Source organism: Ailuropoda melanoleuca, chromosome 9 (genome assembly GCF_002007445.2).
Source record: "Ailuropoda melanoleuca isolate Jingjing chromosome 9, ASM200744v2, whole genome shotgun sequence".
Taxonomy (NCBI): Eukaryota; Metazoa; Chordata; class Mammalia; order Carnivora; family Ursidae; genus Ailuropoda; species Ailuropoda melanoleuca.
This window is the reverse complement of record NC_048226.1, coordinates 2243620-2267331: the sequence shown is the minus strand read 5'-3', so window position 1 is coordinate 2267331 and position 23712 is coordinate 2243620. Positions and strand designations below refer to the sequence as shown.

The 23712-nt window shown below is 51.7% G+C and overlaps 2 protein-coding genes and 1 long non-coding RNA gene across 4 annotated transcripts in view; 2 read left to right on the top strand and 1 right to left on the bottom strand.

Annotated features, from left to right (window-relative positions):
• The window catches only part of TMC3 (transmembrane channel like 3), a 38129-nt gene extending 21771 nt beyond the window's left edge, over positions 1–16358 (top strand). Inside the window, exons 12-22 of the mRNA XM_002919080.4 lie at positions 1539–1617; positions 2702–2947; positions 3821–3949; positions 4200–4267; positions 5866–5994; positions 8761–8871; positions 9565–9690; positions 10129–10207; positions 11255–11297; positions 12650–12905; positions 14087–16358. Of these exons, the coding sequence (XP_002919126.1) occupies positions 1539–1617; positions 2702–2947; positions 3821–3949; positions 4200–4267; positions 5866–5994; positions 8761–8871; positions 9565–9690; positions 10129–10207; positions 11255–11297; positions 12650–12905; positions 14087–14930 (2110 nt within the window). The 3' untranslated portion in view covers positions 14931–16358. The remainder of the gene's footprint in view (positions 1–1538; positions 1618–2701; positions 2948–3820; positions 3950–4199; positions 4268–5865; positions 5995–8760; positions 8872–9564; positions 9691–10128; positions 10208–11254; positions 11298–12649; positions 12906–14086) is intronic.
• On the bottom strand, positions 1315–21940 carry LOC109489597. Its single transcript, XR_004627649.1, has 3 exons — positions 21675–21940; positions 17680–17881; positions 1315–3934 (listed from the first exon to the last, which is right to left on the bottom strand). It is a non-coding gene; the product is annotated as an uncharacterized LOC109489597 (long non-coding RNA).
• A 169-nt stretch (positions 21941–22109) lies between these two features.
• STARD5 (StAR related lipid transfer domain containing 5) overlaps positions 22110–23712 on the top strand; it is a 7556-nt gene continuing 5953 nt past the window's right edge. For both annotated transcript variants that reach the window (XM_034667799.1, XM_034667800.1), the window contains exons 1-3: positions 22110–22404; positions 22529–22578; positions 22916–23048. In XM_034667799.1, the coding sequence (XP_034523690.1) occupies positions 22213–22404; positions 22529–22578; positions 22916–23048 (375 nt within the window). In that variant the 5' untranslated portion in view covers positions 22110–22212. The remainder of the gene's footprint in view (positions 22405–22528; positions 22579–22915; positions 23049–23712) is intronic.

Sequence of the window (23712 nt, the reverse complement as noted above, 5' to 3'; positions counted from 1 at the left end):
AACAGCAATCCTATTACGCAGATTGGTCTCGTTATTCACATTTAAAACTAGAGAAACAGAGGCATCAAGAGACGCGCCCCAGACAAATGAGGGCTAATTCTGGTAATAAGAGCAAGACATATTATTTTAGTTCCATTAAGTTCCATTTAGTTCACCAGCCACTGGTGTCGCCTTCTGTCCAAGACGCAGTGAGGACCAGAGCACTGGGAGAGCAGGACAGCGGGAGCAAGTCCTCCCACTCTTCATCGGGCAGCACTTCCGAGCGCACGCCGAGGGTCTGGCCCTGTGCTGGGTACCCTGAACGCAGAGATGGACAGGTCCCGGCTCGGTGAGCAGGGAGTCACGGGGAGAGCCAGGGCCGGCTGCAGCGGTACCCCTGATGCCCTCTGCTCGCTCCCACGCAGGTGTCGGTCAGCCCTGCACCTGTGGAAGGACGGGGCCTGTGGGCACCAGGGGGCCACGCAGAGCTTCAGCTTGGAGTCTTGTCCTCAGGATAAGCTGCTTTCTCTTTTTCATCCACCTGTATTGGTTTCCCAACCCCCTAAGTGCGAATCAGTGTCCGTGGGAGGTGTTGGTGAACCTGCCACTCTCCTTTCCCATCTCGCTGTCCCAGACACGTTTCTGATAAGGCTCAAGGCTATGTCCTGGGAAATGCCAAGATGCTTCCAAAGCCTTCCAGCTCCGGGGAGGCTGGCAGCAAGTCTTGGATTGCTGGTCAGCAGATCCCACCTGCACACAGCTGCCCGCAGTCCCCTGGAGCAGCTGACCGCTCACCCTGCATCTCAGAAGCAGACCCCAAGATCCTGAAACTGTGTCCTGCCTTTTGCAAACTGTGTGAACCTTAGCAGCTCGACTGCATCCCCCCACCTGTCACCATGTTTCAATCTACTTGTCCTCAAGCAGGGGTTATAATCATGTGAGCCTCACAGTTGTGACATCCAAAGGAGATCCTGCCTGGAAAAACACTTTATACACCAGAAATCACTACACTTCAGAGCCCAGCTTCCTCTGCTCACACGCCTTCTGCTACACGAGTGGTTTAAAACGCTGAGCCAAGCATGGGCCTCAGTGCGATCACCTGGGAGGGTTAGAAAGGGGTCCCCAGACCCCATCCAGCCCTACTCTAGCAGGATGGGTTCTGGAATTCTGTATTTTTGAAATTCTCCCCCCTCCGTGATTCTTTTTTTTTTTTTTTAAGATTTTATTTATTTATTTGACAGAGATAGAGACAGCCAGCGAGAGAGGGAACACAAGCAGGGGGAGTGGGAGAGGAAGAAGCAGGCTCATAGTGGAAGAGCCTGATGTGGGTCTCGATCCCAGAACGCCGGGATCACTCCCCGAGCCGAAGGCAGACGCTTAACCGCTGTGCCACCCAGGCGCCCCCCCTCCATGATTCTGAAGGAAACCTAGTGGGGCCGCCGCTGGCTTATTAGGACCATGAGAGTCCCTCCTGACTGATGGCACGTCTGGCCACGGGCCCCCCGCGCGGTCTGGTCTGTTGAGGCGGCCGTGTGCTTTCAGGGTCCTTGTGCTTTCAGGGTCCTTGTGCTGTACCTGGGAAACCTCTACAGCCTGATCATCGCGCTCCTGGACAAAGTCAACAGCATGAGCACCGAGGTGAGCGGAGGCCCCTCCCCAGCCCCGCGGCCGCACACGCATATACACATGCACGTGCACACACACGTGCGTGCACGCACACACGCACACACCAGGGCCATCCCTGTGGACGTCCTCACTGCTGATACTTGCACTCTATACATCACGTTCAAAACTCAACTCAGCTGTGGTCATCTTGAGGTAAAGAGAAGATTTAGCCCCACTTCGAAGGTAAAGAAAGCAAGGCCAGGGTTTAGGGCGACGGACTAACCCTGCTGGGGGAGAACCCGGGTCTTTGGAGTACAGCTCTCAGGGAAGGCACCACCCCATTTCTGGGAGCTCCATCAGGATGAGCTATCCACAGCGATTACGAGTGATCTGAGCAAGGGAGGCAGGCTGGGGGAGTCATTTAGCAAATTGGGAGAAAACGAGCACTCGTGGGGAACAGCTCAGAGTGGGTCCCCCATCCCACCCCACAGGAGTTTCCGCTCCCCTCCTAGGGTAGCTTTGGAGCCCATGGGAAAGCTGCCCCACCTGCCAAGGCATCCCGCACGGCAGGGGAGGGGCAGGTGGGGAGGAGCTGGAGGGTTCCTAGGGGTGTTGGCCCACGCCGCCGTCCCACACCAGACCATCACCTTCTGCTCAGGGGGCAGAAGAGGCCGTGGACACGAGCAGCTCTGCGTCCGAGCCTCTGTGTCGCATGGATTGGGTCCTTACCCGCCGCTTGCTGGCAGACCGACCTGGGGCTGAGCTTCAAGCTCCTCGTTTGTAACAAGGGATGATGAGTCTGCCCTGACGCCCTCGTAAGGGCGAGAAGATCAGCAGGTGTTAGCCCGGGGCAGTCTCCGACACTAAGGACCAACAGCTCCCGTCCATTATGACCCCGTGTTCATCAGGGCCAGTGCGAAGGGGCCATCCACCGAGCTAGAGCTAGGAAGACAGGAGAGACAGATGGAGACAGAGAGCCAGGGATATGGTGAGAAAGAGAGAAAGGGAGAGAGACCGAGAGATTATCCCCAGGCAATGCAGCAATATCCTTGGTGTCTATGATGCATATTTACAAATATGTGGACAATCTCTTTTTCTTCCTTCCCTCCCTGCACAGGAAGCTGCTACCAAAAATAACACAAGCCACTGGATAGATCCTACCATCTTCTCTGCCACTAGGATGGCCCCCGAAGAAGAGAAATGGTCCACACCTGGGCCGGGGACAGGGCTCCCAAGAAACAGCACATGGGCCCCAGAAGAGACCAGCATCCCAGCTTACACCTTGCCCCTCTCAGAGGCCAACAAGACCACCGTCTACACCCAGCGTCCACAAGACCAGTGCTGGGAGACATACGTCGGGCAGGTGGCTCCCGTTCTGCCCTCTAAGCCCCTCCTCACGCCCACCATCACGCCATGTAATTCTGGATTGGCATCATCTCTGTTTAACAGAAAAGGGAAATAAGGTTCAGTGAGGGTTTATGATTTTCTCCAATTAAGAGTAACAATCAGCACAAGGACTCACGCAGTGTGAACTATGTGCTGGCCCTGTTTCGTTTGTTTTTGAAGATTTATTTATTTTAGAGGGAAAGAGGGAGAAAGAGAATGCAAGCGGGGACAGAGGCAGAGTGAGGAGAATCCCAAGCCGGCTCTGTGCCGAGTGTGAAGCCCAACATAGGGCTCGATCCTGGAACCCTGAGATCACGACCCGAGCCGAAATCAGGAGTCAGACGAACGAGCCACCCAGGTGCCCCTGCCCGCCCTGTTGTTAAGGGCTTACTTAGTCCTTAAGAGAATCCTAGTATCCTCCCCATAGGCACAAATGGGGAAACTGAGGCTCACGAGGGGAAGTAAGTTGCCCCAGGACACAGGTGGTAGGAGCAGAAGGAAGGTCTGAGCCCAGGCTTCTGCTCCAGACCCTGTGTTCTGAACGGCTCTGCCTCCTGCCTTCTACACGGGATCCTGTGCAGAGAATCTCAGCCCTGGGGTATTGTCCCGCGAACCTGAACCACTGACCCCAAGTGCTCTCTGGTGGCTCAGGCTCTCTCCTGGTTTCGTGTAAAGTTGGCCTCAGACAATGAAATTCAACTCCAATTAACAGATATGTATTGAGCCCCCGTGATGTGCCAGACATGAAGGCTCCGGGGTGGGCCCGTGGAATTNGGGGGGGGGGGGGGGCTCAGGAAGGGGTGGACGGGGCGAGCAGGGCGTGGTGGCATTAGGACGCTCTGTGTCCCAGGAGATGCTGAAGCTTTCCATCATCGACATGCTCTTCACCGTGGCCAGCGTCCTGCTCATAGACTTCTTCCGGGGACTTTTTGTCCGGTACTTAAGCGACTACTGGTGTTGGGACCTGGAAAGCAAGTTTGTAAGTGAGAGGCGGAGTGCCCTGGGGATGTTCAGAGGGCTAGATCCCCCTGTGCTGCCGTGGCTGAGACACAGGAGGGAGCAGGGGAGGGTGCACAGAGCTGGGGCTCCTTCGTTCTGACACTGACTCCTGGGGCCATCTCTCCGTGTCTGTGAGAACAAGGGATCCTCGGCACGTGACAATCATGACCCGGTGTGTGCAAAGAACCGTGGAAACTTTTTTTGATGCATAATTTCATTTTCTCTTGTAGCCGGAATACGGGGAATTCAAAATAGCGGAGAACGTGTTACATTTAGTCTACAACCAAGGAATGATCTGGTAGGTATCCAAGCTGCTTCTTAACCTTTGCTTACATCTCATCTGGGCTAAGATCTTGATTTGCTTGGTCTGGAAGGGACATGCCTATAATAAACAGCCATAAGAATTAGAAAGGACATTAACTCTTCCTAATGAAACCATTTTGCTTGCATAATAATTTTAGTAATGGCTTTCCAAGCATTTTGCAGAAAGGAATGATGAAAGAAATAGTCCGTTTAGGCCACCATTGGTCATAACCAAAAAAAAAAACAAAAGTCTGCACAGGAGTTATTCCAACGAGCTGCTGGGGAGGGTCAGGGACAGCTGGGAGGAGAGACTGCTGAGTCCCCAGCAGGAGATCCAGGAGTGGCCGTGTCACAGCTGAGGCCAGGCCTGACCTCAGCCCCCCACTCTCCCTCCCACGTGCCTCCATATTTTCACTGAGACATCGAGCCCAGGCGCGTGGCCATCCCACAGACCAACAGACCCATCCTAGCATGAGGCCCAGAACGGGAATCCGCTCAGGCAGGGCATCCCCTGGCCAAGGCGACCCTGTTTCTAACAATGCTGAAGACCCAAAAGGAGCCATGTGATCCACACGTGTGTGTGTGTGTGTGTGTGTGTGTGTGTGTGTGTGTGTATGCGCACGGCAGGGAGCTCCCTGAGTCATCTCTCCACCCCCGCCCCTTTGTTTGTGTTTGTTAAAACACAAACAAAGGAAAAGAAGTTTCCATACTTCTCTTTGAACGCTCCGCACACTCAGAAAACACGATTTCTCTTCAGAGTCATTCAACAAAATGAGTGGAATAGAGAGGCATCGGCTAATATTTCTTCAATCAAATTCCATGTCTCTAGGGTCCATCCACTCCATTTTGCAAAATTTTCGCAAACGCCGTATTAAAGATCATGCACAACATGTATTTAGTATTTGCTAGATCTCAGGCACTCTGATAACTACGTTAATCCCACATCTTCACAAGAAGAAGGGTGAGCATGGTCCGTAAGCTACTTGGAGAGCGAGAGGTCACAGGCAGATACCTTTTGTTACAGCCTGTCATTATCACTGTTCTCCTTTATCATGAGTTGTTCTTAATCTCCTACGGGGCCTGATTTGTCCGCTCAGCTTTATCGCAGGTATGTCTGTATGTTCAGGGAAAAACAGTCACATAGGGTTCAGCTCATCTGCTGTTCCGGGCATCCCCCCGGGGTCTTGGAATGAACCCCTATAGATAAGGGGGGCTGCTGTACCGTTTTGTAGAAGCAAAAAAGGAAAGACCCTCTTTGGATCTCTTTCTATTAGCGAAAACAGGTACTAAGGTTAGTCTGTCGTAAACGTGGAGCGTGCAACGCAGACTTCCAGACAGCGGGTGTGCGCCCCGTCACCAGGCGTGGAGGGAGAGACGAGCTCGGGGTACGCAGGTGCCCACGGGATGCTGTGCTGGGGGGCCCCTCCTCGTCTGCGGAAGGGACTGGCCTTACCTCTCAAGCTGGAGGGCTGGGGTCGCACACCTCTCTGGGGCTTCTCTAGTTCTTCAGGCGTAGGGTAGAAAGCCCAAAGTCGCAGACCGCGGTGGACGGAAGGAGGATGGATGCTAACCGGCCTCCCTCTCTGGCTCCAGGATGGGGGCCTTCTTCTCCCCGTGCCTCCCGGCATTCAACGTCCTCAAACTGATCGGGCTCATGTACCTGAGGAGCTGGGCCGTGCTGACCTGCAACGTGCCTCACCAGCAGGTGTTCCGGGCCTCCAGGTCAGTGAGAGCCGAGTGGGCCCCACGCGGAGCGCGGAGGCCGTGCGCACCCTCCTCGCCCGCGGGAGAATGTTTTACTGGTATAATAACCATTTAGAAAATGCACAAGGCATGAAAGTCCATCTTGATGGCTGTTCACAAACCGAACATGGGTAACCAGCACCCAGGTCAAGACACGGAACGCGAAGACCCAGGGGCCCCCCTTGCACTCGGTTCCACACGCTACCAGCTTCCTTTTTTTTTGAAAGAGATTTTTAAACTCTAATAGTTCACAATACACAATTGTACATTTTAAAAAAATGGAATCATAATAAAATAGGCCATTTTATGCAAAAATAAAAGCTGCCGAGATGACTCATGAAGAGGGTGAAGCTAGGAAGGTTAATGACTTTGTAAATATGGGGCAAAAAGAAACATCTTCCCCAAAGCCTTCAGGTTTAGAATGTTTGATAAATAAGTTTCTTAAACTTCTAAGAAACCGTATTTCCAATCTTTATAAGCAGTTTTTTTAAAGCCTAGAAAGGAAGAAGGGGAGAATCCAAATTGTCTCAAAAGCAAGATACTATTAAAAAGTAACCTTTGAACGTGGGCTGCCTCCTGACATATGTGCCCGTGCTGTTATTCTAAACAAATCTCTCATAAAACTACCACAGGCTTATCATCTCGTAATGCTGGTTTATCCATTACAGTTGGAATTTTTTAACTCTTTGTAATAACCTGGCTTTCACTCTTGAGGACGGAGTACCACTCAGATATAAACTTCGCTTCCAAAAAGAGTCTACTCTTTGCGGGTCACATGACACGCTGCAGAAAGACATTGTCGAAGCATGGCTTTCACTGAAGGATAAATTAGTTCAAATTTATACTCATTCCAAAAAAATTCTATGGCTTCTTTCCCATAATAGTAGAAATCCAGCAAGGCTTCTTTTTTTTCTTTCTTATTTTCAGAAGTTCTGAGTGTCTTGTTAAAGTACCCAGTTTTGCTAGTCAAAGATGATTAATCAGGATTATTGATTTGCTACCAACTTCTGAGGGAATTAACAGTTTCCGGTTCTTTCCTTTCCTGAAATGGAGATGCACACAGTCTGGGCTCTTTCATTTCAGGGTTCTCTCCCTCGTACTGTGCTGGGGAGACTCGGCTTATGGAGGCAAACACCCCAAAGTCTTCATCCACGCTCCTGCTGGTGGGCACATGGCGGCTCCCAGCTGTTCGCTATAACGGATAATGCTGCCTTGCACGCACTCCTCAGCGTCTTTGTGCGAATACACTCAGGGTGCAGCTGCCGGCTCACAGGGCGTGCACGTGCTCACCTCCCCAGATGGGGGCCAGGAGGGTCTCCAGGCTGGTCACGCCTTTCATCCCCTCTCCCCACATTGTAGGAGCGTCTCAGATGTCCCACAGGCTTGCCAACGCTTGCTGTCTTCGGTGTTTTCATTTTAGCCATTTTGGTGAATTCGTAACACATTTTGAACACATTGATTAGAGCCCCGTTGTTTTATTTTGACATAACTGTTATTTCTGTGAGTTTATATCAGTGGCTTTCAAACTTTTGACCGTGAACTGCCTACATGACAATGTATTTATATTTTATCTGGCGACCAGGACACACGCAAGGGCATACATTCGTATGTATGTATATTTATATGCTTTTATATATTTTATATGTGCATGCATATCTATGTTTGCGTACATACACACATATATACATGAATATAAATATATGCACACACTATATACAGTATGTGGGCATGCTCATTACATTCATTCACATATACACATGTAGATAGTACACAGATTAGCTATTAACGTTCACCTGCTTACTACCTTGTATGTGCTCTGATATTTTCTATTCTCTTCTAGTCCAGTTTATTTCATTAACAAGAGAGACAAAGAGCGCTAGCTGACTGTCTCTAGACTGACCTCTCATCCTCTTTCCAGAGCTGTGTGCAGGGCCTTGCACACCCCATAGATCGGAGTTATCCTCAGGGACGCCTGGCAGCCAAGCTCCCTGACACCAGTGCACAGCTCAGAGCCCAGGGCTTAAGTAGCCAGAACAATCACCCTGAGCTGCCAGGAGCAGAGAGGATAAGAGGTTGGGCACAAACCACATTGAAGTGACAGAGTCAGGAATCAGCCCAGAGGAGTCTCACCACCTGCAGACATAGGAGACGAGTGCAGNCACCAGTGCACAGCTCAGAGCCCAGGGCTTAAGTAGCCAGAACAATCACCCTGAGCTGCCAGGAGCAGAGAGATAAGAGGTTGGGCACAAACCACATTGAAGTGACAGAGTCAGGAATCAGCCCAGAGGAGCCTCACCACCTGCAGACATAGGAGACGAGTGCAGGGCTGGGAACAGGATGGGGAGCCATCAGGCGGGGACCCAGGTGCATGGAGGAAAGCCTCTAAGATTTTTCAATGAGTCAAGCTTATTCAGGGATGACCAAGAGTTCCCCACTCTCTTGGTTTTAGATGGACAGGTGCTCAGCAAATGTTTAGTAGATCCGCAGGCTGGGCTGGACCATCCATGAAGTCCCTCTGGGCACCCATTTCTAGTTTGCTAAGCCGCCTGCGACCCTAGGACAGGCCCTTTCCTAGGTAACAGCGGGAGGAGGATTTTTCTGTTTCTAAAGAATCAGAGCTGTCCCTTTGGTGTTGGCTCCTTGGGCATACGCATCATCGGCAGCTGGCCACAGAGGGAACTCAGCACGTGGCCCGTGGGCTGGCCACAGAGGGAACTCAGCACGTGGCCCGTGGCTTCTTTGCAGATCCAACAACTTCTACCTGGCCATGCTGCTGTTCATGCTCTTCCTGTGCATGCTGCCCACCGTTTTCGCTATTGTTCGGTACAAGCCGTCCCTAAATTGCGGGCCGTTCAGGTAAGCTATTTGGTTCTGTCTGCTCTGCCGGGAGTGACTGACGGCTCTAGGGAAAGGGCCCCTGCCCTGAAAAGAATGCTCCTCCTGACTGGTGGAACAGGTCAGCAGCAGAGAAAGATCTCGAACCCACAGCTGCTGAATCCAAGACCAGAGCTCTTTCCTGGACAGCAGGCTGCCCTCAGAGAGGCTCACCTCTGGACTCATCTTGAAAAGATACAGCTCATTTAAAGGCAACATGGGCAGGGGCATAGGTCCTGTGCTACAGAGAAATTCCACCTGGTCGGTGTTTCCCTTCCAGAACTCGGGAAGCTTTTATTAAGAGATAACCCACGTCACTTTTGATGCTATGTTATTTATCTAATGGCATCAAGGCAGCAATTTCTAGACATCTCCACCTACCATTTGCTTTAGGTCAGTTTCAAAACTATATACGACATTTAAAGGCTATGTTTGTATTCATTATTACACACACACACTGTGATCACTGACTCCCCCTTCAAATCTAATATTAATCAGACAATTAGTTCCTATAAAATCCTCCCGGGAGTGTTCCGTATCTTGCACATTGGGGTGTTTGCCCTACCTCACAACTGACTCTGGGGCTGGAGCTCCAGCCCTATCGCTGTTTCTGGATGGCTTTGCAGCATCCTTCTGCCCAAAGTGATCCAATCTGGAGCTCTGTCTTTCTCGCAGCGGACAGGAGAAAATGTATGACATCGTGTCAGAAACGATCGAGAAGGACTTCCCCGCGTGGTTTGGCTCCGTGGTGGGCTACGTCAGCAGCCCGGTGGTTATCCTGCCGGCCGTGCTCCTGCTTTTGTGAGTACCGCGCATGACCCCCCGACCAGCTTTGGCCGACAAACGAGCACTGCTGTCCAGTAATTATAGAAAATCAACGAGTTCATTGCAAAGTCACGTACAGAGCCCGATGATCCAGGCAGGGACTGAGTCACACAGGAGCCGGGAAGCCAAGCACTCATAGCAGGATACACTGTAAAAACGCCCCTCCCATCCCCACCCCATCCTTATCCTTATGATTCTGCAGAAGTCCAGGTCAGGGGAGGTCACTGGGAAAACCGAGAGGAGGAAGGAGAACAGCGCCCTTCTGACGCTGGCCAGCTCGAGCACTCACTCATAGCTCCATCCTGGGGGTGGGCGTGGGGCCGGGGACCTCTGGTTCCTGCCGGCCTGCCCGGCGGGAGGGTGCCCTGAGCCCCGAGCCCGGCCGGGGCTCACTCTGGCCCTGCTCTGTTCCAGCATGCTCATCTATTACCTCCAGAGCATCGCAAGGTCCTTAAAGCTCAGCAACCAGCAGCTCCGAATGCAGATCCAAAACGCAAGTATCGCACCATCTTTGCTTTGTCATGTGTGTCAGCCACATGGCAGGTCTGGCCAGCAAGGGAATACAGGTGAGGTCCTGTTTTCAAATCACGAGGAGTCTTGGCCACCCCGGGAGCAAAAGGCCAAGCCTCCCCCAGGCTCTGCAGAGTTATTTCTAAGAACATCCAGGGAGAGCTCCCATTCGCCCAGGATCTAGCCAGTCTGGTTTTTCCTGCCCCAGGGGCTTCGCTGATGCCTTGAGCACTTTGGCGCCCTCTTGTGGCTGCCCCAAGGTTTTGGGGTGCGGAGGGAGCCCCTTCCCCAGCCTGTGTCAACCTGGACATCTGAGCCCACCCATTCTGCTTGGACCCAAAGACACACCTTCCTCATGACTTTTAGACTCTGGTCATTATCCTCTCTCCCATCTGGGACTTCGCTCTCAGAACAGTCAGAGGGACACCGACAGGTCCAGTCTGTGCACACCGCGGCTCCCCCACCCCACCCCAGGTCAGGTCAGGGGAAGGCAAGGGAGGCACAGGACCTCAGGCTCACGCTGACCCTGCCCCACATGGTTGACAGTGGGATGCGTCCCTTGACTCACCCCAGTCCCAGAACCCCGTGCAAGAAATATCTGCCTTTTTCAGTTTTTGAAAGCATAACTCTGTGAGTATCAATTCATGTGAAGAAACAGTTCCAGAAGCAATCAAATAAGAAATGACTTTGGAGGGGCAAAGGGCATTTTTGGGGAAACATACATTTCCCACGTTGTCCATCTATGCTTTCTCTTCTGTGTCTCAGGTTAACCATATAGGCAGAGTCTAAATATGGTCTAAAAGTAAAACTTGCCAGGTAAAACTTCCGCTCTTGGGTGTCAGCATTTATTCATTCAGGTAACAGGTGTGAGTCTTGAGTACGCTGTCCCCAAGTGACAGCAGATGTAGGGTCATGACCCAAGGCATGAACGATGACACATAAATCTCCCCCCACCCTCTACCCAAGATTAGTATTATTATGTCTTCCTGCTAAATCCAAAACAAACATATACTTTTCATTTATATTTTAGGCCAGATCTGAAGATAAGAAGAAAGTTGCCCAAATGGTAGAAGGTTAGTATAAACAAAAATGCCAGGTGTCTCAGTTGGTGACTGTATTTAAAAACACAGCAGATTATGATATAACACCAATGATAAACTGTGGTTTTCACAATTAACTAGGCACAATAAAATAAAATCTAGGGTTATAAATATTGGTTTAAATTCACAATTTTTACATCATACCCAGAACTGTGAGTAACACCAAAACATGTCTGAAATCAGAAGGAAATTTTGAGGTAGGGGAGAAAAAGAAACACAGAAACCTGGAGAAAACCCCTAAGAATGTCTGGTTCACTTTTGTATACTTCTCGGTGGCCATTTCTTCCTGGCAAGACGCCCTCCCCAGGTCTCCACCCCAGAGTCCAGCCTCCTGAAGGCATGCCCCTCGGTCCCCCTCCCGCAGGGCAATGCCAGATGGGCAAGCCCCGCCACCAACACAGCGGGCACACCTGCTCTACCCCAAATCTCTGGCAGCACCTGGACAAACTTGCTCCCACCCAGGCTCCTTGAGGGAAGAAGAAAGAGCCTCCTGCGGAAAGAAGGAAAACAGAAAGCAGAAGGCTGGTGTGGCCGGAAGGGAGCCAAGTAGGCAGGGACAGCTCGTGGGGAAACTCGTCTGCCCCTTGGGGCCACTAAGAGACCACGTTGCCTGTGGACTTGGAAGGATGAACGGGCAACATTAAAATGGCCAATCTGTGTCTGCTTTAACGCAGAGCTAACGGGAAATATCTGTTGCCCTCGGGGAAAAGGCCTGAGTAGGAGCCACACAGCGCAAGGGTTAGGTTTGCCCCACCCCCTGGGCAGAAAGCAGCCCCTGCAAGAAAGTCACTGCAGAAAGAGACTAGAGCTCACGCCATCAAACCCCACTGAAAGTCAAGTACTATTTGCCAATGGGACATAGTTAAGTTTAGCTCACGTTGTCTGCAAACCCAGAGGCCTGCAGGACCTCTCTCAGGATGGCAGGGGAAGTGTCCGGTGGCCAGTTTTTAATTCAATCTATATCTTCTTTCAGAATGCTCTATGAACTGCTTCCAAAAAATTCTAATTGTCCCATCAGCTTTATTGTATGCAGTGTACAGATAAACCACCAGAGCCCCAAAGCTGGTGAATGACCCGCTTTGTCTCTGGGGTCTCAGATGGTGCATCTGTAGAGCCTTGGGGTTCGTGCGCGTCCACCCTTCCTTCCTGCTCCCACTCTCAGTGAGGAAATGATTGAGTGACGGCATGTTTGCTGCCCATGGGATGGGTTATCTGCAAGCACATACAATTGTTTGCAGACCCAGCAGCTGGAAGTCAGCGCTCTTGCAGCTCAATCAGCCTGAATGCGTCACCCCATCTTCTCACATCCCACCCTCCTCTTGCAGCCCGAATCCAAACCCAAGAGGAAAGCAGCAAGAGGCTTCCAAAGGACAGTGACCTCAGCAGCCAGCTGTCCTCAGCTCACTCACTGACACCCCAAAGCAATGGCACTGTGGTCAATTTGGACTCATCCAGCAGCAGGAGTGGCAGGGTGGGGACCGTCGCCCAACGCACACCCCCAAGTCCCCAGCCAGGCCTCAGCAGCCCCAGCTCGCCTCCTCCTGGCACCTCCAAATCCAGGTCGGAGCAGGACGTTAACAGGTGAGGGGACCCACCTCCCTGGCTGTGACACCTGCCAGGGAGGGCCCAGGGCAATAAAGTGTGAGATAAAGAGCCCTTAGCGATTTGAGGGTCTCAGCGGTTTCAGGGGGCCAGGGCCATCCAGTTCTGCCAGAAGGCCCCAGGGCCAGCTGCTACTGAGAAGAAATGGGGGGACAAAGTGTGTCCAACAGGACAGTCTTCCTCCTAGGCCTTCTGCCAGATAACCTCTAAGCAAACGTTCCAGCCAACCTAGGGTATGTGTTTCTATAGCCCAAGGGGGGAAAATGCCTTTTATAATTGTTTTATCTTTTACTTTTTAACTTCACAGTGGCCATAGCATTGGCAAGATCTTTCATATTTTAGTTCTAGGCTGGCCAAGTCAGTGGCAAGATCACTCTGTATGATGTGGGGTCAGTTGTCTCGGCCTTACGTACACATAAGACATGAGTGGATCCCTGGTTTCCTTCACGGAGGTGGGGCTTTCTGGAAGGAGGCACTGACCCAAACTGTGGGGTCATAGATAGAAATACATAGAAATACATAGAAAATTGTATTGGATCTGAATGTAATACAGTGGAAGCCACACAGATAAAATACAGGGGTTATGGTGTGTTGGGGTTTTGGCTTTTTTCGGGAAGACAATGACTAGGTTAACAAAGGACCTGAAAGCTTGCTACAGGAGGGCTGTCTTCGTGTATCTGGGGGGCCTTGACGAGGAGGAGGGATTCCGTTCCGTTGGGTGGTCCCCAGGCAGGCCACGTCCGAGCAGCTGGACAGCTAGCTGACTGGCAGAGACGGTGAGGGGTAGCGCTCCTAACAGGTGCTGCACAATTGTTAGTCCCACTACGTGCTCCTGGACGAAAGGGGGGCTCCCTCGTGAAATATATTAGCAAACCCCCTTTGTTGTACCCCCTCCGTGGAGAGTCAGGGCACACCATTCCATGAAGGGCTCTAAGAATTGCAGGAGTAAAAGACACATCTGTGTAGCCGTGTTCCCCAAAGGCTCCCCTGCATCCATCCGCANGTAGCCGTGTTCCCCAAAGGCTCCCCTGCATCCACGCAAACACGCATTAACCCTTTGGAGTGTGGGTCAGTGAACAGGCAGAGGGCGCCGCTGCGCTCACAAGGCCCAGGGCTGGGACGGCACCAAGGGCCCAGGTGCCTCACCACCTATCTTACAGGTGTCTGCGTGGTCCGAGCTCGAGTGCAGGTGACCGGCGCGAGAACAGGCCCTGCTCACCCGTGACACAGATGAAACGCATGGAAGATGTTCGCTCAGAACCTCTTTTCCGAAAAGACTTTCAGCAGATCGACCGCCCTCTTCGTGGACCAGGGCTCTCGGCCATGGTGTCGCGTGGTCCCAGGTCCCGTACCCCCAGATACTGCATCGTTAATGAGCGAGATTCTCGCCAAAAAACCCATCCCACTTTCTGGCCAGAGGGACATTTCAGGATGGATCCCTTGGGGGACCTCGTGGACATGTGCCCCAGGACCACGCAACACGGTGCGTCCCGGGCCCCCCAGCAGGGGCCCTCTCCGCAGCTGAGTGAAGAAGAGGAAGGTGCCCCGAGGAGAGAGCTGGTCGAACGGTCTCTCCATCCCCAGTGTCTGACACGCCTCCAAGGGGCGGCTCATTTCTATGTTGGCGACGGGTCAGAAAGCCGGACCCTGGCTCCCGAGTACCAAGGAAGGGTGCCCTTCAAGTCCTCGGACGATGGCTTTGAGGCTCTGCTCGACAGGCCGGTGTATGGGCACAGAAAGCCACGCTCCCGGAATTTCCAGTCCGCACAGCACCCCCCGAAGCTCAGAGGCAAGCCCAAGGTCGAGCCATCCCTCACCGAATCGGATTCCATGTCGGCAGCGTCCAGCAGCGACCAGCAGAATGGTGGCGATGACCGGTCCCTCCAGGTCACCCGCAGCCAGGCCAAATTCCCCAGGTCTGTGCGCCAGCTGGGCAAGAGGAAGGCCATCTCCAGGCAGGAGCTGATCGCGGATCTGAGCGACCTGATCTGCTCCAACGTCTAGGGGCTTCTTCAGTGTCGTGTTCACAGAATGGGAGCCCTGCCGGAGTGCCGGCGTGGTCTGACAGCGTGCGGTACCCGCCTTCCGGAAGGAGACATGAACACACAGCCCTGAGACAGGACCACAACTCCCCGTTCTCCAGCAAGCGCCTGCCAGGGGGCTGTGTCCAGGGGGCTCTCTGTGGCCAGCGCCTCGGGAACACTAGGCGGTCCTTTCAAAAACATCCATCCTTTCCCTGCATTCCGGGAGGCCACAAATCAGAGGCCAGCCAGACAGCTCATCGGGACGGCTGAGCCTCTTCCGAGATGTCTGCGTCCATCCTTCCTCATCCCCCGTGTGCACCCTTTGTACCGCCGTGCCTGGGACGTCTGTTTCAGCACGTGGGACTCAGTTCTCCCCTGATAAGCACCCGGGAGCTACGTGCCCACCCTTTAAGATCTCACAGTGCTTCGTCAGTTCACATGAATAATCGGTTTTTGGAATGACAGGAGTAACTAAGATGGGAGAGCTTATTACACTGTGTACCGGCTGCTTGCACATCTGTATTAACGAGTCAGGATGGTTGGATAAGAGGTAGCACAATCCCCGAGGTTTACTGGTTCCTTTAACCAGAAAGTACGGGCTTCAAGCTGGTTTCAGGCTTGGCTGGCCCTGGGGGTCAAACACCTTCAGGATCCTCTGTCTTTTCACCTGTTGGGTCTCCTTGTCTGTTAACCTCATTTCCCCTTGATGACGACAGGCTCCCTCCAGGTGGCAGGTGGAAGAGAAATGCACAGCCAGAGAAAATGGCAGGCTTACGGCACCCAGCCGAGAAGCCCACAGGGGGGCGAGGGGGGAGAACAGAGGCGTCCCTCCCCACTTTTCGCCGTCTTCGCCTGTAATGGCTGGCACGCCTTCCACTGGTGCTGGACAGGGCTCTGCAAGAACATGGGTTGGTCTGCTGTGGTCAACTGAAGGGTACCCCCTATGCCCATCTCCAAGATCCCTCTTTCCACTCTAAATTGTGCCTTTCGCGTCTTCTCTCCTCCACCAGACTGAGTGCCCGGGAAACAAAGCGTTGTTTGCTCCTTCTGACCCCCCAGCAACTGACGTATGATAGACGGTATCGAGCAGTTTCTACTGCTGCATAACACACTTAGTGGCTTAGAGCAGCGTGCATGTATCATCTCACACTTTCTGGGGTGGAGTGCAGACACGGCCTAGCTGGGTGCGTCGCTCGGGGTCTCAGGCAAACTGTCGCCAGGCATCTCCTCTGAATTCATTTACCTGAGGCTGTAGGAGGCCCTCTGCTTCCGTTCTCCATGGCCCTCCCCCAGCACAGCTGCCTACACCCTCAAGACCAGCGAGAGAAGGCCCCTTCAGCCCTGAAGCTCCTTTTCCTGAGAAATCCTGGATGCTCTTACAAAGACCCCACCTGATCAGGTCAGGCCCACCCAGGATAATCTCCCTTTTCATTACTTCAAAGTTAACTGGTCAAGAGACCTTAATGACATCTTCAAAATCGGTTCATCTTGACCATATAACAGAACCTAATCATGGGAGTGAAATCTCATCCCATTCGCAAGGGCCAGCACGCTCAGGGGGAGAGCACATGGGGAATGCACCTCAGGGGGCAGGAATCCTGGGGGCCGTGTCAGAACGCTGCCTAACGCACACATTTGTTGAACGTCAACAGGTGGGTGAATGAATGAACTACACTAATGAACGAATCACAGGTGACAGGGTGATGGGATGACAGTCCAAGATCTACTGCCAATTCTACCCAGAGAGCAGAGTTCGGTGTAAATAACGCCACTGTAAAATCAGATACACATAACACTCCTCCCCAAATTCATGACAAGGCGAGCATGTATTTTTAACGTATGTCGGGGGGTTGCAGCCCGCTCAGGAAGAAATGTGCTGCAAGGCGTTTGTGAGAGGGGCACCCACAGGTGCTCGGTCTGAGGCTGAGGCTCAGGGCTGCCCCGGGGCGGAGACACAGGTTGGAAAGGCCCCGCCCTGCCTCCGGGCACCTGCAGGAGCACCTGTCTGTGAGGGTGGGGAGGCACTCGGCCAAGACTCAGGACAGACAGGCCCTGCATCATTCCTGAGGACACAGGGACGTCGCCAACACACACCCACGGCTGCAGGTACGTGTAGCACCTTTCCCTGTGCAACAGCTCCCCCGGGCAAGGTAGCCCACCCGCGCATCTGCACGCCGGCCCTCGGCAGTGGCTGTGTCTTAGAGAAATTTGAAAGATACAGAATAGTACAAAGCCCGGTCTGACAAACACCCCTACTCCTACTGTGCCAGCAACTGCTGCAATTTTATTTTATCTCCACCTAGTCACTTTATTATTATTAATCAGAAGATATTACAGATCTAATCAGAGCGCACTATAATCCCCACCCACAGATCCACACCCCTTGTACTGCAAGAATTTGGTGTATGTCCATTAAATTGTTTATCATTATATATGCTGTGTGTGTGTGTGTGTAAATATGATGTCTGAACATCCATAAACAGGTGCAAGCATGTTTTAGTCCAGTAAATACTATCACAGTGCGTGCATCATTGTACATCTTTATGTGTCTGGGGTCTGTAGATAAAATGTATCGATTAAGCTCACTTATAATCACTGTTTCACCAGATGAATAAACTCAGTATGTATCCCTCTCCTATTGTGGACATTGAAATCCTTCCCACCTCAGTGAAACCTGTTACACTCCACGTCTTTTATAAGGCTTCAACTGCCCATGTGCTGGTACTGACCTGGGAGTGGATGCTGGTCCTGCCGGAGGGGAGATCCCTGGCACACAGGACAGGAACATGTTCAGGGTCACGTGCTGCTCCTCCGTGAGTCTCCAGGCGCCCAGACCCCCACACAAACTCCGTCTGCAGATGACAAGGGTCATTTTGCTTATAGCCCCACTCGAACTTGATATCGCCACATTATGCAAATTTTGCCAACCAGCTGAAAAAAAAAAATCCCAAGTTACTTTAATTAATTTGCATTTCCCTGGTTGTGAGCATCTTCCTGAGTGTGGATTGGCTATCTGCATTTTCTCTTCTCTGAATCGATGGCCTACCCGCCTTTGCTCGGTTTTCTGTGGGCAGAGGCTACCAGTTCTGGCCCTCCGGTCAGCGGCAGCCCTCAGGAAGCTTCACATCTGAACCATCGAACCATCAAACACCTTCTCCTAACTGATGCTTCACAACATTCCTTTGGCTTTCAGCGATGGTCCTTTGACTTTCAGTGATGGAAGGTGAGGGGTAGGGATTCCCATCTGTCCTGTGGTCAAACCATCACTGAGAACATGATCCACATTATTATTAAAAATCTCTCCCAAAAATGCCCATGTTACAAACTCCTCTGGGGTCTCAGAAATCACCACAACCATATCCATTAAATAGGGCACGTGAACTCCTCTTGATAGGAATAGTCTGGTAAATGTCTTAGTAATTTAATGACACTCCCTTGGTCACTGCTTATGTTTTCCAAATTCGTGAAGGCCGGAACTTACAGAAAAGTTTTCTGTGCATATTTAGAAGAGTCACCTCTGTAGTCTGAGGTGGTATTCCTGCTTTCCCGCTACAATGTGTGTGTGCGTGTGTGTGTTTCCTCTTTGGAGGGTTTGTAGATTGTTGCAATTTCTGGTTTTACTCTGCCCATATCGTGCTAAACACTGTGTATCCTTGCAGGGCGGAGGAGGCAGTAAAGTGTGGAAGGAAACCCATGACCTTCAGAAAAAGGAACAGGGCGTGCACCACAGCTCTGTTCCTCACTAGCTCTGTGATTTTCAGTTTCTTAACCTGTAAAATGGGACTGTGGTTGCACCTCGTCACGCTGGGGCATTGGGAGGGTTCCAAGGTCCAGAACAGGTTCAGTGCCCAGGACACTGGCTGGCCAGTAGCACAGCTCAGTGACAATCAGCGGTTGCTAGGACTCAACAGACACACACACGCTTACAGAACGAGATTCACCCGTGTCGACAGCACCTGCCCGAGCTAACGTAATAAATGTAACATAATCAACATCACAGTCCAAGTGGAAAGCAGATACCCTATCCAGGAGCTTTTAGGGTTGGCGCACTTGCATGTCTGGCCCCGTCCCCCGACCCGTCCCACAGTCTGGAGCTGGTTTGGGGTGGACACCGCTGGGCCCCCCCGGCCGTATATACTTATTTAAAATTATTAGGACTTCAGTGAGGTCTGCCCTGACCTCGGGGAAGGGGCTCTGATGGGTGGAGACTACAGACCTCCCTCCATCCTCCTTCCCATCAACTCTGAACTGCAGCCCCAGGCCCCACTGAGCAGCTGGCCATGTGGGCCACCTCCTGCCCCCTGCCCAGCTGGCTGCTCAGCCTGCCCTGCCCGGCCTCCACAGGCTAGACAGACCAGAGCTTTCCCCGAGGCTGCCCTGACCTCGCCCGTCTCCTGCTGCCATTTGTCACAGGCCTCGGGGATCAACCCTTTGCTCATCCAAATATTTCATCTACCCAGGGTTTCCCATTTTCTGAGAGCAAACATTAAAAGCTCTTACAGGGATTTAAAAAAAAAATTTCAAAACCAATGTTCCATTTGATAAAAATAGAAATCTCTCAAGTGTCTGCTGTCTAACAGAAGTCACTTTCTATAGCAAGACTTCATTTCCTCCAGCTTTGTTTTCAGAGCGTTTTATCCCCAAATTCTGCTAGGCCCCAGCCTGACAGCGTCTCGAGCTGCAGCTCTCCAGAAATCATCTACATTGGATTTTTCAGGGGGGCCTTTTTTTTTTTTTAATTTAAAAAGTCTTACATGTTAGTAATTGAAATAATTAAACAGTATGTGATGTTACAAAATAAAAAAGTAACCTCCTTTGGCATCACTCCCTACGGCCCACAGTTTGTTGTACACCTTTCTAGAAGTCAATCTTCTAAATACGTAGATGTATAAACATATACAAACATCTCCAGTCATTTCTCCCTCTCACTCAGGATATTTATGTATATGATACATTATACATAAACGTGTTGTACGCCAAGCACCATTCGAATTGTCATTTATCTGTTACAACCTCTGACCCGTATGTCAACCTTATGAGCTAGTACCACTACTTTTCTGATTTTCCAAAGGCTTATGCTAAGGTCTGCAAGGGCCAGTGACTTACCAGGATCCCAGCTAGTAAGTGGTGGTGCTGGGATCTGGACCCAGGCAATCTGAGCTGAGCACTGACTTACCTACGATACTCCTGTCCTTCAATTTACATATTTGGGCCATATACATATAGACATATAGATATAGCTCTATATATAGTTTCCTGTTGTAAGATTCATTTTATGCATCGTTGTGCCAGAGGTTCTGGGTCAAAACACAGGTAAACTAAAATTTTAAGATCGGTTGTTTTCCTCATAGGTTACGTAAACTTACACTCCTGCCCATAATGTATAAAAAAATGGTTTCTCTATACACTCCCCAGCACAGGGGATTAACAAATCTCTTCCTACCTGCCCAGCAGACAGCTGTGAAAGTGCTCCTTGTTTTAATTACATGTTTCCTGGGTATGAAGGAGATTGGGCATTTTTTCATGTCTTTATTAGCCCTGTTAATTTAGTTTTCTGCAGAGTATCTGTTCACAACTGATGCATTTGTTTCATCTATGGGTTGTTTGAAAATCTCCTAATAATTTATAAGAGCACTGTATACATGAAAAAAATTCACTGTGTACGTGAAAAAAATTCACTTTCTGTCAAAATATGCTCCAATTTTTCCTTCAGACTATTGCCTAAATTTTTGTAGTAGTTTTGATGTGCTTAATTTTTTTAAAAAATATTTTATTTATTTATTTGTCAGAGAGGGAGAGCGCAAGCAGGGGGAGTGGCAGGCAGAGGGAGAAGCAGACTCCTCACCGAGCAAGGAGCCCGGAGCCAGGACCCTGGGATCGTGACCTGAGCGGAAGGCAGACACTGAACCGACTGAGCCCCCCAGGCATCGCATGCTTAGTTTTTTTTTTAATGTGGTTCCTTATGGGTCTTTTTTTTCATGGCTCCTAGAAATAGTTACATGTGTCTCTTCACTTGCCCATCACAGTGATACACAGAGACACGAAACTGAGGCTCCAAGAGGTTAAGTGACTTGCCCTGAACCACACAGCCACTACTGGGTGAAGCTGGGTCCGGAGTCTAGGACTCCCTCATCCCCCATGCAGGCCTTAACAACCCCACAGCCCATCACAGCCTCCGAAAAGGGTTTTCAAGTAGTCCTTTTGTTTACAACCATTTTTTCAAACCTTTAAATGAAAATGATAAGCAGACAAACAGAAGCACAAACAGACCTCAGTGCTGACCTTTTCAAATATTTAGTTGGTTATAGAAGAGGAGGAAACCTAGACTGCCCTTGCCATTCACACAGCAGGGGTATGTGACTCCACTGGCTCCCCAAGACCGGGGCCACCTGCTCACAGAGAAGCCTGTACCTCTTAACCAGAGCCCAGATCTCCCCCAGAAGCCCGGCATCTCAGCCTCCCAGACACCGCCACTTAAATCTTTCAGGCCCTGCAACCAAAACCTAAAGACAACAAACTGAGGGTTGATGGAGGGAGGTGGGCAGGGGACAGGCTAGCTGGGTGATGGGCATTCAGGAAGGCACTTGTGATGAGCACTGGGTGTTGCATGTAAGTGATGAACCACTGAATTCTCCTGAAACCAATACTGCACCGGTATGTTAACTAACTAGAATGTAAATAAAAATTTTAAAAAAACAAAAAACGTGCCCAGAACTGAACGCACGGTCTCCACTCAGCTGGGCCGCCAGGCGCTCAGGCCGCGGGGCGGGGGGGTGCACCGAGCTCCCCGCTTGTGCAGTCCCCGAATCAGTGGCACAGACGTCCAGATTCCCCCTGGTGGGCACTGCCCACGGAGCCTTCTCCCTGCCGCCGGCGCTGCAGGTCCCACCGTGTCCCCGCCTCCTCGCGCGCCCCCAGCTCCCCGCAGCCGCCGCCGCTCATTGCTGAGGCCGACTGCCCAGGCCTCTGGCGCTGGGAGCGGAAGTCCACGCTCCGGGCAGCGAGAGCCTCGGCGGGGCCGCCCCCAGCTCCGCGGCGCAGGGCCCCTCCCAGGCCGGAGGCGGACCCGCAGGTCCGCACCGCCCTCCCAGGACCGCCCAGCCTGGCCCGGCCGTGGCCGGCCCTGCCAATCTCGGGGCGGGGCGGGGCCCNTTGCCCAAGGTCACCTGGCTAGCAAATGGTGGCTAGGCTCCACAGCCGGCCCTCATCTTAGCACGAGCTCTGTGCGTTCCCAGGAGGTGGCGTGGGAGTAGTTTCTGCTTATGCGGCGCTTCTGGTTTTTAACGAATAGAAGGAAATTGAGGAGACAAATGGCATGGTGGCTTTTAGGAGGTTTGAAAACCACCCAGAGCTCTCGGAATCAGCCGGTTCAGATCTCCTGCTCCATCAAGTTCTACTGTGGGAAAGGTCGTCTGTGCAGGACCTGTCCCTGCTCTGCCACACGAGTCCGTCAGGTCAGCTTGGAGCCTCTCATCTCTTGAGGCTCCAGACTTCTCGTCTGTAGCACAGGGGAATGGGTCAGGTGATGTCCCGCAGCCTTTCTAGCTCTAAATTCTACGATTCTGTGCCTTTTGACAGAATGGAGTTTCAGTTTCCTGGAGGCCATCTATGGAGTTTCCAGGGAACTTGTAAGTGCATGACGCCTTGTCAAAATTTGTCAGAGGTGCTGCTCCCTTCTTGAGGTCTCTGTGGGTTTGCTTCCTAAAATAATTCCAGTCTACCCTAGCACCCTGGAATCCACTTGCCAGTTCTCTTCCAGGAAAGCTTCTGTTGTTATCTAAGTCATTTCAAGCAAACTCTGTCTCGGGAGTGCTTACGGTCCGTTTCCGCAGGTCTGAGGGGAGGTGGGCTGGTTAACTCTCAGCCCTGATCTGCAAGCCTGTCTAAAGAGCAGTGACAGGCGTATGATCCCAGGAGCAGAAGCTTGGGTGGAGTCCTGGGCTCACATTCCTTCTTGTGCTCCAGGTACCGGGGAGAAGGCATCGTGCATGCCACGCCAGAAAAGGTGTGGGCCTGTGTCAAGCCTCTTGCTGGGACCCTTCGAGACAAGTGGGATGAGAATGTGAGCAGCTTTGAAATTATCGAAAGCCTCACTGATGTAAGTCTTCCCAAGTCCTATTACCCTAGTAGTAACCTGACCTTGTCCCTCTGGAGGGGGTCAGGGGCACCTTTTGGCAAGGTCAGGACCCCACACAGCCCCGGCGCCTGGCAAACACAGGCTGCCCGCTGCTGGCCACGCTCAGGCCCAACCTTGGCCCGGGTGCAGGTGGGAAACCGTGTGACCAGATGGGCAGAGAAGTCCTAAGCAGAGCACAGAGAAATAGCGGCCGCCGGTGAAAGCGTGCAGCGTGAGTGTGGGCTCTGAGAGCGCTTACGCAGTGCCTGGATTTGACTCGTCAGCTCGGGTTTGAAATAGTGCCCCTTGATGGGGCCGTGATAATGAATCCGGAGTCGTGGCCAGAGTCCGGATTCTCTGCTAGCTATGGGGTCCGCCAGGTAGCAGCCCTGGATTACACTTTCTCCGTCGGTACAATGTATGTCATCCAAGCCAGCTCTACCCGGTAGAACTTTCCAAGTGATGGAAATGTTCTGTAACAGCCCTGTCCACTGCAGTAGCCCCTAGGCCCCGTGTGCCACAGAGCACATGAGACGTGTCTAGTTGGAGGAAAACGAATTGCTCATTTTATTTCTTTTTCTTTTTTTTTTTTTTTTAAAGATTTTAAAAAAAAAAAAAAAAAAAAAAAAAAAAAAAAAAAAAAAAA